This window comes from Myotis davidii, unplaced genomic scaffold (genome assembly GCF_000327345.1).
Source record: "Myotis davidii unplaced genomic scaffold, ASM32734v1 scaffold159, whole genome shotgun sequence".
Taxonomy (NCBI): domain Eukaryota; kingdom Metazoa; phylum Chordata; class Mammalia; order Chiroptera; family Vespertilionidae; genus Myotis; species Myotis davidii.
In genome coordinates, this window is record NW_006291231.1 from 2322250 (window position 1) to 2337783 (window position 15534).

At 43.5% G+C, this 15534-nt stretch overlaps 1 protein-coding gene across 1 annotated transcript in view; it reads left to right on the forward strand.

Moving 5' to 3' along the window:
- The first annotated feature begins 42 nt into the window (after positions 1-42).
- ALDH7A1 (aldehyde dehydrogenase 7 family member A1) overlaps positions 43-15534 on the forward strand; it is a 36102-nt gene continuing 20610 nt past the window's right edge. The window contains exons 1-7 of the mRNA XM_006764379.2: positions 43-268; positions 1581-1634; positions 2177-2242; positions 6710-6790; positions 7390-7513; positions 10858-10990; positions 12138-12182. Coding sequence (XP_006764442.2) covers positions 77-268; positions 1581-1634; positions 2177-2242; positions 6710-6790; positions 7390-7513; positions 10858-10990; positions 12138-12182 — 695 coding nt within the window. The 5' untranslated portion in view covers positions 43-76. The remainder of the gene's footprint in view (positions 269-1580; positions 1635-2176; positions 2243-6709; positions 6791-7389; positions 7514-10857; positions 10991-12137; positions 12183-15534) is intronic.

Genomic DNA, 15534 nt, shown 5'->3' on the forward strand with positions numbered 1-15534 from the left:
AATGGGCGCTCCCGGGCGGGGGGCGGGGCTGTATTTCAGCTCCGGCCGCGGGCGCGCGGCGCGTCCCGGGCTCAGAATGTGGCGCGTCCCCGGCCACCTCTGCGTGCGCTTCGCCGGGCGGAGCAAGCTCTCGGGACCTTGGAGCAGGCCGGCCGCCTTCATGTCCACTCTACTCATCCACCAGCCCGAGTACGCGTGGCTGAAGGAGCTGGGGCTCCGCGAGGAGAACGAGGGCGTGTACAATGGAAGCTGGGGCGGCCGGGGCGAGGTACGCGGGCGCCCGGGGAAATCTCTGCCGGAGGCTCCGTCCGCCGCGCGAGGCCGGCGGGCTCTGCTCAGCCCGACTCCCGCTGCTGCCGTAGGCGGTTGAACGGGTGGAAAGTTTCGAGCTCCACCGGAAAAGTTTCTCCGAGCAGGGTGCCTTAAAACACCCCTAGACGTTAGGCCCTTGTGCGCGGTGGAGAGTCGGTTCCATGCCATTTGGGGGCTGGTTGGGGTTGGCTGGGGCTGTTGGGGTTAGATTTTTCACGCATATTTACAGCCTTAGGGCCGACTTCTGCCATCTGCACTGAGAAACGCCCCACGCTTAACGGCGGAAGTTACCTTAATTTTGCGCTTGACTGTGGCTCCTGAGATGTGACATCTGCGCCAGGGGCAATGCTCTACAATAAATACAGCGTCGCACTGTCTTCTTTCTGAATCCCTGTGGGGTGTGCAAGCTCGGACTTCCTGAAACCTTTGTTTTCCCCCCAGGACCGGTTTTCCTGCATTTCTGTTTCCAGAGCCCAGCACCGTGCCTGGCGTCCAGTTAGCGCTCCATAAAACGTTCCCTAAGATATGATGGAAAGGCAAAGCACTTATCGCCTAGATCTTTTGAGAGTCGCTTAGGGAAGAAAGTTTTTGGAATAAAATGTTATATAACATGCCACAGGCGGCGTGCATGTTATATAATGAACGTGTTTTGTTAGAGGAAACGCCTTCCCTTTAGTGGTTGTGGGAGACTCAGGTGGTTTTAATACACCCCACTCAATTGGTAGTTGCCTATTTCTGTTTTTCCCATGGCATCTAGTCGTTAGCTTCTTGGATAATCTAGTTCCTCCTGAAGGCCTTTTCAAAAGAAAAATTTTTAATAATAGTTATGCCTTGATGATTTTTTTTCTTTCTGTTGATCGTTTCAGTTTGTGCGGACACAGGCCATACCCGTAGTTGTTTGGCTTTGGCTATTTTATCTCATGACCAGAGGGTGGGCAGCGTAAGGGAGAGAAAATACGTAAAACTTGATTTTGGTCTATTAATGGAAAAAGGGACGAAATAACAGGTTACATTTAGATTTTTGTTAATGTACCTAATACTTATATGTCAAGAGAGGGTTTTGCAGAAAGATAGTTCTAAATGTTTAGGTCAAAATGAAAAGCTTTGTAGAGTGGCTTATTTGTAACAGAAGTTAAGGTTCCGAGATTGGATATTTTATCTTCGTCTTTTTTCTTCTTCTTCCTTTTTCTCTTCCCTCATTTGGTCTGTTCCCCTAATTTGGATGGGCTTACATTTTCTACATATGATTGCCATTTTTTTGTTTTTAGGTTATCACGACCTATTGTCCTGCTAACAATGAGCCAATAGCAAGAGTCCGACAGGTGAGTACTTCTATTTTTCATGCAAACCGTCTACTTGGAGTTATTGGGAGTGATTAAGAGCTATAGGAAATTACAAAGTCAAAGAACAATGTTTCTTTTTCATTGACATTTAAGACTGTCCACTCTTCCCAGTGGAGGTGTGTTCGCCCTAGAACCATAAAGAGGACTAGGAGAGAGGGGGTCCCTAGCTTCTGAATCCCCTGGGGACTCCTAGAACGAAGTCCCCATAAATCGGGTTGGAGCCCGAGGTTCTGATATTCCAGTACGCCTCAGGTGTTGTTTGAGAGGCGGCTAACAGACAAAAAGCACACCTAGATTCTACCTGTCTTACTTACTGGATTCCAGCGAGTTTGGGAAAGCATGCGCCATGAAAATAATTTCAAACCACAAATTTTAGGGCCGCCCAGAGATTTCCAATTCTTTTCCAAAATAGTCTGTGTGTTCTTAGGAGATCATCACTTTTCCCTTTGTCTCCACCTAATTCTTTTTTTTTTTTTTTTTTTTGTTACACCCTCTTCTCCCCTCCTTAATTCTTAATGTAGGCTAGTGTGGCTGACTATGAAGAAACTGTAAAGAAAGCGAGAGAAGCATGGAGAGTCTGGGCCGACGTAAGTACGGAGGCCATGGCATGATTACTTACTGTAGTGCAATGAGGTAAAGAAGCATCTGGTGAGCAGGCCAGTGCCCCTGGCTGCAAGGGGAGCCCTTTGGGGGCTGTGATAATCTCTGCTATAGTCTTAGAATAGTGCCTTTTACATATTGGGCCTTCAGTGTCAATGGGTAGTTAAAAAAATTATTTTTATTTTTATTGCTTTTTAGAGAGAGAAATAGAGAAACATCCATCGATTGCCTCTGTCACACACTCCAGCCATGGATCGACTCTGCAACCTGGTTATGGGCCTGGACCAAGAATCGAACCTGCCACCTTTTGGTGTACGGGACACCACTCCAACCAACTGAGCCACACAGGCCAGAGCATCAGGGGGTAATTTAAAATGCATTAAAACTCTTACTAATAGCCCTGGCGACGTGGCTCAGTTGGTTGGTCCTCTCCGATGCACGGAAAGGTTGCAGGTTGATTCCTGGTCGGGGCCCATAACCAGGCTTCCCCAGTAATGGGTGGGCAGGAGGCTGCTGATTGATGGATGTTTCTATCTACCCCCCTCTCTCTAAAAAAATAAAAATACTCATTTGCTTCTTCTCCCTGCCCACCAGCTCTATGGGAGGTGAATGGGGAGTTTCTCAGAAACAGATTCACATTTCTGGTTCACAGGGCAGTGGTGGCTGCCCTTCCAAAGGGCAGGGGCTGGAGTTCCTAAACTGTCTATACCAGCGGTTCTCAACCTGTGGGTCGAGACCCCTTTGGGGGTCGAATGACCCTTTCACAGGGGTCGCCTAAGACCATCGGAAAACACATATATAATTACATACTGTTTTTGTGATTAATCACTATGCTTTAATTATGTTCAATTTGTAACAATGAAATTGGGGGTCACCACAACATGAGGAACTGTATTAAAGGGTCGCGGCATTAGGAAGGTTGAGAACCACTGGTCTAAAGGCTTTGAGGTGGGTTCTGCCTCCTCCACCTCTGAGTCCACCAGGGGTTATGTGAGCAGATGTAGGGACAGAGTGGAGTTTGGCCCTGCTTCGCTGTCACTAGGTGAGGGCCAGTTCTCTGGAGGAGGGGAGAGTAAAGAACAGGGTTAGCCTGGATTTCCTAATCCTCCCTCACCTCACCCTGAATATCCCCTTTGGTCTGGCACCAGAAATTCTAGACCTGTGGCTGGAGGAATATCCTGGGGTTAACCCAGCTCTACCCCTGGGGAAATTCACCTCAGTGTGCTTTGTCATGTAAAAAGGGGAGACTGCCCACTTCCTGGGTTATCACGGAGGTAAAAACGAGTCACGAGTCACGTAAAATGCTTACGGGAGAGCCTGGCACATGGCAAACCTCTACCTGCCAGTGATAAAAGCACGTGCTGCTGGGTCTGGAACTGTTGAGCTAAGTGTTGCTTTGCTGTTTGCTGAGAGACCTCTAATGTGCAAAGCTCGAGGAACATTTTTCCGCTGATTTAACTAATTCTTAGACTGAGGGTTCCATTATATATAATAAAAAGTATGCCTGAGCAGGAAAATACCACTTCCAAAGTCAGCAGTAGCTAAGTAAAGTTCCCCCGCCTGCGCAGAGAATAGTGTCCAGAGCAGCGTCATTCACTGTCATGCTTTAAACATAACTTTTCTTTCTGATCATAAAAGTAATGCATATTTCCCACTTTTAAAAAAAATTGGATGATGCAATAAACAAGATAATCAAATTTACCTTCTCAATACAAATACTTTTCTTGAGTCTGCTGGGTCTTGAATGCCTTCAGCACAGAGCAATCCACTTGTCCAAGGGCACGTTCTGGGGTGGCACAGAAAGTGCGGAGCTCCCCGGCTCCCGTCATGCTCCGCAAGTTTATTAACATGTTGCATTAATGTGAGACATTTCTTACAGTTGGTGAGCCGATATTGATACATTATCACTAAATATATAAAGTTCATCATTTATATTAGGATTTCACCTTTTATACACTGTTTTGAATGCCTGTGAAACATTTGACCAGAAACATCTATTATGTGTGTGTATTTACCCAGGGCAAATATAATCGTGTTTGACAAAAGAGTTAGTGTGAATTCAGGATCTTTTCTTTTTTTAAAATATGTTTTCATTGATTTTTTTAGAGAGAGAGGAAGGGAGAGGGAGAGAGAGGAAAACATCAACATCGACCGGCTGCCTCCTGCAGGCCCCTGCCCGGCATCGGGGTCTTTTCTCCTGAACCGGTCTGCACATCCCTCTTTGCTCTAGGGTGGCAGCTGCCGTGTGACGTTAGTTCTGGGCTGTACCTGGTTGGTGTTTTCCCTGCCAGGGCCTCGTTTGGTAGTCTGCTCTTACTCAGCAGTGCCGGACTCTGCGCCTTCCATCCTTCCTCAGACTTCCCAGGAGAACGGGGGCTGCCAAGTGGGAACAGGTTGCTTTTCTGGGTGATGGTAGAGTCAGTTGGGGATCCACTTGCTGGAATTCGTGTTAAGCAATTGAGTTCAAAGTTTAGGGATGAGAGAGACTTTCCTAACTGTGCCTCCCATCGGTTGGCCTTGCCTGTGTGAGGACAAACTACTGTGTCATTTAGTTCATTTAAGTTAAGCCGGGAATTTGAAGGGGAAAGGAACAAAGTATAAAAATGCGGAAGACTAGTTGTAAGAACTGATTTCTTCCTCTGAACTGGAACTTGCCACAGAGAACCAGGTTGGTTCCAGATGCTGCTTTCTTTCATGAGCCGGGTTCAGCTCGCTGTTTCTGCCCCTCTGCCGCCTCGTGTGTCCTCTCCATCTCTGGTGAGGATAAGCCAGAGCCTCTTCCCTCCCTTCAGGACAGGAACTGTTAACGGCCATCGTTAGCGGAATGAAGGAGTAGCAGATACCTGGCAGCTCTTTATCATGGGTGTCATTGTAGTAATTCCTCAAAGGCTCAGCTAATACTTCCCTCCTAATTCTTAATGTGACTTCACGGGTGAAGTGTGCAGGGACGAGGACTCTTGCTGCCACCTCAGGAGGGTCTGAGAGTACTGATGCCTGGTTAGGCAAGGCCTGAACAAGCTCCCACTGGAGATGTGGCTTTCTTCCTTGTTTCCCACACACCTCTCACTTCACTTTCCCAAACCTAGTCCTGGGTTCTCAACTCTTGCTTTTTGTGCAAATCATCTGGGAAGTTGGGGAGGAGGGGGGAGGGGAAGGGAATGCCAGCCCTGACTGGCATGTCTGTGGTTAGAGTGTTGTGGGTTCAATTGTCGGTCAAGGGCACTTACTTGGATTGCAGGTTTGATCCCCAGCCCAGGTCAGGGCACATGCGGGAGGCAACCAACTGATGTGTGTCTCTCACATTGATGCTTCTCTCTCTGCCCCCTCCTCTCCTCCCTCCTACTCTCTCTAAAAAATCAATGGAAAAAAATCCTTGGGTGAGGAATAACAACAACAACAAAGATGTCAGATTTGAGTGGCCTAAACTGGGATCTAGCTATGACCAGTGTGGGTGAGTTGTTGTGTGTCATGTGTACACCAAGAGGTTGCCAGTTCGATTCCCAGTGGGATCTATCCGTGGTAGGGATAGGGAATGTGCAGTAAGTAGGTAGCCGATGGTTGTTTCACACTCACATCAATGTTTCTCTCTCTCCCTTCCTCTCTGAGTAGTCAGGGTTGAGAATCAATTTTAAATTATCAAGTCTTGAATATCTTTTTTAAAAATGTGTTTTTATTGATTTCAGAGAGAAGAAAGGAGAGGGAGAGAAAGATGGAAACATTGATAAGAGAGAAACATCCATTGGCTGTCTCCTGCATGCCCCCCACTGGGGATTGAGCTGGCAACCTGGGCATGTGCCCTGATCAGGAATCAACCGGCGACCTCCCAGTGCATGGGATAGTGCTCAACCACTGAGTCACACTGGCCAACCTCAAGTCTTGAACACCTTAAATTACATTTCTCTCTGCTGCCATTTTTGTAGTCCAGGCAGCCACCACCTCTGGTCTGGCCTAATGGTCTTCCTATCCGATCCTTGTTTCCCTCTGATCCATTTTCTATATTACAATTAGAGTGATATTTTAAAATGTACTGTGATCCACCACCCTCCTTTCCCCACCACCATTTAAGGCCCTCTGGTAATTGCCTCACTGTTTTTGAATCCTATATATGGCCCTTTGCCATGTGGCCCCTGCATTTCTCTCCTGCCTCTTTGAACTCCTTACAATTTTCCAAAACCACCATATTTTTTCTTGTCTTTTGGCCTTTGCATTCTACTTTCTTTTTATATATTTTAAAATACGTATTTATTGATTTTAGGGAGAGAGAAAGAGAGAAACGTGGTTGACTGCCTCCTGCATGCCCCGTACTGTGGATTAAGCCCACAGTAATGTTCCCTGACTGGGGATCAAACCCACAACCTTGGCATATTGGCATGACCCCTTGACCACTGAACTACCTGGCTGGGGCTTAGAATTTATACTTTGAATCAGACACTAAAATTCCATTTTTTTCTTAGATTCCTGCTCCAAAGCGAGGAGAAGTAGTGAGACAGATTGGTGATGCCTTGCGGGAGAAGATTCAAGTACTAGGAAGCTTGGTAAAGTATTTTTGTAGTAAAAATATAATCCTTTGAAGATAAATAAGATTATCATACATTTCTCTATGTAAGATTGATTTTATTTTAAGGTTTTTTTGTTTTCTTTTTTTTATCCTCACCTGAGGATATGTTTTTATTGATTTGAGAGAGAGAAACATCAATGTGAGAGCAAAACATTTGGCTGCCTCCTGCACACCCCTACCAGGATTGAGCCCACAACCCAGGCATGTGCCCTGACCATGAATTGACCTGGCAACCTTTCGATGCACAGGATGATGCCCAACCAACTGAGCCACAGTGGCCAGGGCAAGATTGTGATTTTTTTTTCTTTTTTGGTTTTTCTAAGATTGTGATTTTTATGAAAAGCAATTTATACATTTCAAGAGTCTTTTCTCTACAGGAAAGATGAACAAGACAGGAAAAAGTGAAGACTATTCTTGAGTTTTAAAATTCTTCAGAAAAATAAGAACAGATTTTCTAAAGTTTATTGCCTTCACAAAAGAGACACAAAATATGTTTTGCATCTCCCCCTCTGATCATTTTAATGTTTAAAACATGAATTCTGCTGGGAAATGTAGCTTGGCTTTTTGTATTTTTAGGTGTCTTTGGAGATGGGGAAGATCTTAGTGGAAGGTGTGGGAGAAGTTCAGGAGTACGTGGATATATGTGACTATGCCGTTGGCCTATCACGGATGATCGGGGGACCCATCCTGCCTTCTGAGAGTAAGCAGTGAAGTCACGTAGGCTAAGAGCTCCGTGTTCTGTTACAGAGAGCTCCAAAAATGCCTTGGCTGTGATCAGTTTGCAAAAGAGGACTTGTAAGTGGCATATAAATGAATGAAAATGTCTTCACTTTTTATAGTCAGAAATGTAAATCGAAACAGATGAAAACATCAGAGTGAGACACTGGAAAACTTATTTTATTATTAAGAGTATTACAGAAAAATTTATTTTCACTTATTTATTTTTTAAATATGTTTTTATTGATTTCAGAGAGGAAGGGAGAGAGAGAGAGAAAAAAAAACATCAATGATGAGGGGGGATCATTGATTGGCTGCCTCCTGCACATCCCCCACTGGGGATTGAGCCTACAATCAAGGCATGTTCCCTGACCGGGAATTGAACTGTGACTTGTGGTTCATAGATCAATGCTCAACCATCAAGCCACGCCAGCTGGGCTATTTAATGAAATTAATTAATTAATTTATTTATTTATTTTAATATATATCTTTTTTATTGATTTCAGAGGGGAAGTGAGACGGAAACAGAGAGATAGAAACATCAATGATGAGAGAAAATCATTGATTGGCTGCCTCCTGCATGACTCCTCCTGGGGATCGAGCCTGCAACCCATACATGTACAACTCTGCAACCCCATCATGCCCTTGACCAGAATTGAACCTGGGACCCTTCAGTCCACAGGCCAACGTTCTATCCACTGACCCAAACCGGCTAGGGCTATTTTTTTTTTTTTTTTTAAGATAAAACTCAGTGTTGGCAAGTCCGTGGGTTGACAGACACTCTTATGAGGACTCGTGGTAACATGAATTGCCCATCCATCTGGAAAACAATTTAGAAATAATCCAAAGAGCCTTACATTTAATACCAGTTTCAAGAATCTGATTTGAGTAAATAATTTGGATGTGACAAAGGCTTATGTGCAAAGATGTTCATTGTGGTATCAATAGGAAACATTAAAAATGACCTGTCAATGCCATAAGGCAAAGGCTGAGCTCATGTTGGCAGTCTGTTAGCAGGTAAAAAAAAATCCTGTTTATGAAGATTGCCTGCCTCCAACCCCACACTTTTATGGGAAGGTTGTATTTACTTATTTTAAAATGATTTTTATATTATTTTTTGAAGAGATGATATACTCATATCACAAAATTAAGAAGAAATTAAGGAGTAAAGGATGAAAAGTATTTCCCCTGGGTACTCCATAGTATCCCCATGGAAGTAGTTTCTGGTTTCTTATATATCTTTTTAGAGCTTTTATTCACTTATAGGCAAATATGTGTGTTGTGGAAACAGACATTAGCAAACTATACATTCTACTCTCTGTTTTTTCTACTTCAATGGGTCTTGGACATTGTTTCATATTCTGCCATTAAGCGACTTCCTTCATCTTTTTTTATGGCTGTGTGTTTGTTGTAAAGATCCTATACGTAATTTGTTCAACCAGTTCCCAAGCGATGGATGTTCTCTAGCTTCTACTGTCACACAGTGCTGCAAGGACCAGCCTTATACTCTGGGAGGTTTCCATGATGAGCATAAGGGCTTATGTGATTTGTCCTTCTTGCAGCTTTGATAGAGCAAACATGATTCTGTGTGGCTGCATTGAAGATAAAGGGCTGGAAGTCTGCCAGAGTGGTGACAGTGGTTATAGTCATCTTTCTAGTTTTTAAAATTTCCATGTATGGTAATTATGATACATTTATGATCTGAAAAGAAAAAAATATACATATATATTTTAAATATGTTTTACTGATTTTTTTACAGAGAGGAAGGGAGAGGGATAGAGAGTTAGAAACATCGATGCGAGAGAACATCGATCAGCTGCCTCCTGCACACCTTCTACTTGGGATTAGCCCACAACCAAGGTACATGCCCTTGACTGGAATCGAACCTGGGACCCTTCAGTCCGCAGGCTGACACTCTATCCACTGAGCCAAACCAGTTAGCGCAGAAAATATATATATTTTTAAAGAACATAATATTAATCTATGCATGGTCTTGGGGTAACTTTGACCTCATTAATGCAATTAATGTTTATTGCATGTCTACCAGTTGCCAGATGATCTAATAGGTGACACTTGATCTAAATAAGGCATAGTCCTTGTCCTCAAGGAATTTATAAGCCTATAGATTCCTTACATTTAAGAGGAGAGGCAAGTGGGAGATAAGAATAATAGAACATGGTAAGTACTGTGATGGGTGGAGAATAGGATAATGAGCCCCTAAGCTAGCCAGAGAAAGTAAATCCAGGGCCTCCCAGAAAAGCAATTGAAGTTTAGATTTCAGGGCAGTGAGGCAGACATTTAAAATAGGCATTTTAAATAAGTGAAAGCTTAGTGTCCTAGCTGGTTTGGCTCAGTGGATAGAGCATCGGCCTGGGCCTGCAGACCAGAGGGTCTCTGGTTCGATTCCCGTCAAGGGCACCATATCTTGGTTGCAGGCTCTTCCCTGGCCCAGGCCCTAGGTGGGGCACGTGCAGGAGGCAACCAATCGATGTGCTTCTCTCTCATTAATGTTTCTCTCTGTCCCTCTCTCTTCCACTCTCCCTAAAAATCAATGGAAAAATATCCTCGAGTGAGGATTAACAACAACAAAATAATAATAAAAAAATGAAAGCTTGGGATGGGAGAATGTGTCCTATTTGGGGAACTGTATGGTTTTAGCACAGCTGGAGGACAGTATGAGGGGGACTGTGGGTGGTGGAGCGGAAGTGGGAAGAGACTGTTCCTGATGGGGAGATGCACTTTAGATGGGCATCTACAGTAGTGACCCAGACACCAAAGGGTTTTAAGCAGGGAAGTGTTATCAGCTGCACTGGCCTCCCTGGGGAGGAGGATGAGGAGGGGAGGGTAGAGGTGGAGGAGGCAGGTCCTGCCAGAAGGAGGCAGAGCCAGCACATCATCTGAAGGGAGTTTAGGGTGCCTAGACCAAAGGGTGTCTGTGGATGCAGCAATGGCGGCTTCCCTGTGCCTAGCTAGCTGTGTGAGCGTGGCCAGAAAGATGCATGGCTGGGAGCTCCGCCTTTCTGGTTGGTCTGGTTTTGACTCCTCGCTTCACTGCTTTGGTTGCCCTTGATTAAAATGACCAGAGTTCCTATAAGGATCAGAGACACTGTGTCTGTCATTAAGGTTGGTGTCATAACAGCTTTTGTAGTGTGTTAATTAATGAACCAATGTCCCGCAGCTATGCAAAGTGATCCACGACGGGGCATCTGGAATCCCCACTGGGTCCTGTGCGCCTTTGTTCTGAAAATGAAAGCTAGCAGACTGATTAACTTGACATGCATTAAATGAACACGCTTAAGCATGCCTCTCGCCTCCCCCTGTCCTCAGGACCTGGCCATGCACTCATTGAGCAGTGGAATCCTGTAGGCCTGGTTGGCATCATCACTGCATTCAACTTCCCTGTGGCGGTGTATGGCTGGAACAACGCCATCGCAATGATCTGTGGGAATGTCTGCCTATGGTGAGACCTGCTCACTTTCTTTTCCAGTGATAGGTGATAAAAGTAGCCATTGTTAGGAACTAGCAAAAGTATTTTAAATGTATTGAAATCTGTTCTACTACTCTAGTCTTTCTTTTTTTGTTGTTGAGATTTTTATTGATTTTTAGAGAGAAAGGTAGGGAGAGGGAGAGAGAAGCATCCATACCAGAGAGACACCTCTTGGTTGCCTCCCACACTGTGTCCTGACCAGGGCCAGGATGGAACTTGCATCTTGGAACCTGCAACCCAAGTGAGGCCCTTGACTGGGAATCAAACCTGGGATTCTTTGGTCCGAGGGCTGATGCTCTAACCACTGCTCAGTGGCCCAAGGTATTTGAAAGCTCTATGCCAGAAACAAAGACCAGTTAAATAATCTTTATTGTACTATATTCCCCAAACAGAAAACTAAATAAATAAGTAGGAGGAAAAAAGAACTTTCGATAAGTCACAACATTCTTTTTAAAGCTTGACTCTCTTTTCTTCAATAAGAATTTGATAGTGAATTTCTAAGTTATTCTGAAGCCCTTGGCCAGTGTTCCCATTGATGCATTAAATTTTACATTTTATGAACTATTTGATAGTACAAGTGAAGTGAGAAAATGTCAGCATCTTATAGATGACAAAACACTGATTTCAACTTTCCTGTTCAGTGGAAGAACTAGATTTGTCCTTGCCTGTTTAGCATCTTACCGCTAGTTATAGGCTGATCTAAATGTAGTCAGTTGACTGTACTCAAAGACTGTCTACAAAGCAAGGCTTAGGTGGGAGGATTAATCATTTGGCACCATGTTGCCAAAGGGACCTGTGCTTTCTGGCAGCTCACAAGCCTTCCAACATAAATCATGTTGATTTCTGCTTCACTCAGTTCCCATGATTGGCAGATATTAATGCAGCAGTTCCTATGAGCAGTGCAGCAAGCAGGTTAAAAATTGCTTTTTGTCGTTTTTATATTTATGAAAGTTTTGTAGTCTGCTAGGTCCCAGAGACGCCATGCTGAAGGACAGGTTCCTATTTGTTATGAGAGGCTCTGTTGTCTAAAAAGACTTGCTTCTGCTTGATAATAAAAGGTCTTTAAGATTTCCACCAAATTAAATGGACTTTTTTTTTTTTTTTTTTTTACCCTGTAAAGGAAAGGAGCTCCAACAACGTCCCTCATTAGTGTGGCTGTCACAAAGTGAGTATGTGTGGCTTTCTTTTTCCTGGGTGTGGAGAAATCTCAAAAGGGTGACTGACAGGCACTGAATTTTAATGTGATGTAAAAGTCTCTTATTTCAGGTGGGATTTGGCTGTAATAACACTTCATGTTGTTTTGCAGCTTCCAGAGCTCTTTCAGAGCCACATCCTTTAACTTGGTAGAAACGTGGCTGATACAGATTTAAGTGTTGAAATCGAACTCTTAGGAACATTACTGTCACTTGCAAAAGAGAAGCAAATCCAGCACAGAGGAAATTTTCTTGCAGTTTTGGGGCTCTATTTTTAAACTATTCAACATGTTAGTGGTTTTGTTTCCTACTCAGCTAATTCTTTTATCGCTTTTGTTTAATAGACTGTTAGCAAAGCAGAAAGAAATATTCCAGGGATTCTTCTCACACTATCTAAAATGTATTTTCTCTTTTGATTAAAAATTGTTTTGTTTACTCATATTTGAAAACTTCACAACTGATTGTGTCATAAAATCAATGTTAATAATTTGTCACGCCGGAATCCAGAGATGGTGTACGAGAGCATACCTTTCCATGTGAGTGAGGAAGCACCCTTTATGCTTGGTTGATTTTGTTGGGAAAATTGGGGTATCCCCTTCCCCCACTGAGTGCTGGGAGTGGAGTCCTTATGATATCTCGAGAAAACGAATTTTCTGAGGTTTGCACGGGATGGTGAGTGATTTTTATTTGCATGGAATTTTATCATGGGCTTTCCAAAGTCCCTTTTCCCTTAGTCCAGTTATAGAAGCAAAGCCAGTGACCAGAGTTTCCCTTCCATGTTGCAGCCGAGTGTTGTAAATGTTTCCCTCCATGTCCCGTGGTTCAGGGTTCAGGATCTGGAAGAGGAGCCGCACACAAATGAAAGAGAAAAGATAAGAGATAATTTGGGAATACTGGGGGCCAGGCGGGTAAGTCCAACTCAAGAGGAAGGACTTCCACTGGTGCTCCGGCCTCACCAACCATTTTATAGTCAGAGGTAAACAAGGTAGTGGTTACCATAGTTACACTGTTCTCGTGCATTTCACTTGTTTTGGCAGCACTTGCTATACCGTTGTGTGTGGGGGTCCACATGGCTGTGGGCCACAGGAGAATGCCAGGAAACAGGAGTGAGAGCCCAGGAAGCAGGAATCAACCAGGAGCGTGAACTTTTTTTGTTTAGGGGATTAAATATCTCAAATCTTTGTGTGCTTGCAGTGGCCATGCCCATTCTGGCCATTGACCTATTCCCAGGTGTGACTGACAGTCAAGTACCCTCCGACGTTGTCCCCAGTTCATCACCCCAACTTTACTGAGCATGCGTCTATTTCCTCTATGTCCCGTCTTTCCCCCCAGGCATCTGCAGGGAATAGACTGGTGTCTCCATGGGGAGTGTAAAGCTATAGCTTCCTGGTGAAGCTGCCCAGTGATACGCCTAGAATATTTGGCCTTCCCTTTACTCCTTTCCTGTTATTAATAAGTAGGATAATTGCAATGGTATCATGCTCATGGTTTGCATTCTCTGATTTAAGAATTGTAGAGAGCTTGTGGTGGAGTCTATATATAAGAGGGTCCTCAATATTAGAAGATCATTTATGGCAGCGGTTCTCAACCTGTGGGTCGCGACCCCTTTGGGGGTCGAACGACCCTTTCACAGGGGTCGCCTAAGACCATCGGAAAACACATATAATTACATATGTTTTTGTGATTAATCACTTTGCTTTAATTATGTTAAATTTGTAACAATGAAATTGGGGTCACCACACATGAGGAACTGTATTAAAGGGTCGCGGCATTAGGAAGATTGAGAACCACTGATTTATGGGATACTGGTTTAGGAATTGAAAAGTGAGCTGAAAAAGAAAAATGATTAAAAAAATTTTAAAAAAAGAGGCAATAGTATTTACTTGAAAGGAATGTGTGATATTGAGCATAATATATCCTTCAAGGTAGGGGTGTTTGAATGAAACATTACTTATTACTCTGATACACAAAACACAAAAATGATGAGATTCCCCAGGCAATTTTTTTCAAAATTGGAAACTTAGAACTGGCTTGCCAATTTAAGCAACTGGTTTAAAATACTGTCGGGTTGTTTTGTTTTGTTTTTTAAATACTGTCAGTTTTGGTATTAGTTTTAAGTGTTCTAAGTTATTGTTGCTTTGAGCTGCCTTATAATTACTATATGCTTTAAACATTTCGAAGGGTTTGAAATGCTCACATAGGAACACAGCTGATATTTTAAGTAATTGAGAATATCTTATTTTGCAATAGAAGACAATGAGTAAGATGATGCTAAATTCAGCAAGGATGCTGCCATATCTAACAGATCTTAAATTCACTTAAACGTTCAGACTCATAAGATGAACATAGGCTACAGATCATACCCCTATTTAGAAGGATATGCTAATTTGCCAGGAGGATAGCATTAGGTACTTCTCTTCAGTTGGTGTCTTTGTAGCAGTTTGCACAGTGGTAAGGAGATGAGACCTAGATGGACAGAAGTGGGGGTTGCCCTGACTTCTACCCTAATGGCCCATAGGAGCCAGACTACCTTGTACCAATTCTATTGACAGGGCTTTCAGCTGCCCATAAGGGACATACAGTTACAAGAGTCACTGCACTCAGGGAAGGCCAAAAAGTATGAGGTCCCTATTTATCGTTCTCAGAAGGTTATTGTAATCCAGACACAGTTGGCCAGTCAGGGGTCATTTTTACCGTAAGCCATGTGGTCTGTGTAGGTAGCGTGGTTGACACTCTGACATTTATCAGGGAACCTGGGTAACAAAACTAGACAGTTCACCTAAGGTTAGATTCTCATGCATTAGGGGGAAAGGATTTTGTTAACCTGTAGCCATGGGCACAAAGCAAAACCATTACCCTTCAAGGACAACCAGTTTTCTTGTGCAGACAGGATGTACACTCTAAGTCCCTGGAAAGAATTGTACAATTGGACACCTCGTCTCAGACACAACAGCTGTAGTGTGTGATCCTTGTTGGATGGAAAAAAGAAAATCACTGTAAAGAATATTTTTTATTAAGTTTATTGGGGTGACATTGTTTAATAACATTATATAAGTTTCAAGTGCACAGTTCTATAATACGTCATCTGTATATGCATTGTGTGTTCACCACCCAAAATCTAGTCTCACTTCACCATAAATTTGACCCCCCTTTATCCTCTTCATTCTCCCCTCCCCTCTTCCCCTCTGGTACCCAACCCTTCTGTTGTCTGTGTCTATAAGTTTGTTGTTTTGTTCATATTTTTGTTGCTTTCTGTTTTATATCACACATGTGAGTGAAATCATATGATTCTTGTTTATAAAGGACTTCTTTTTGGGGGGCAGT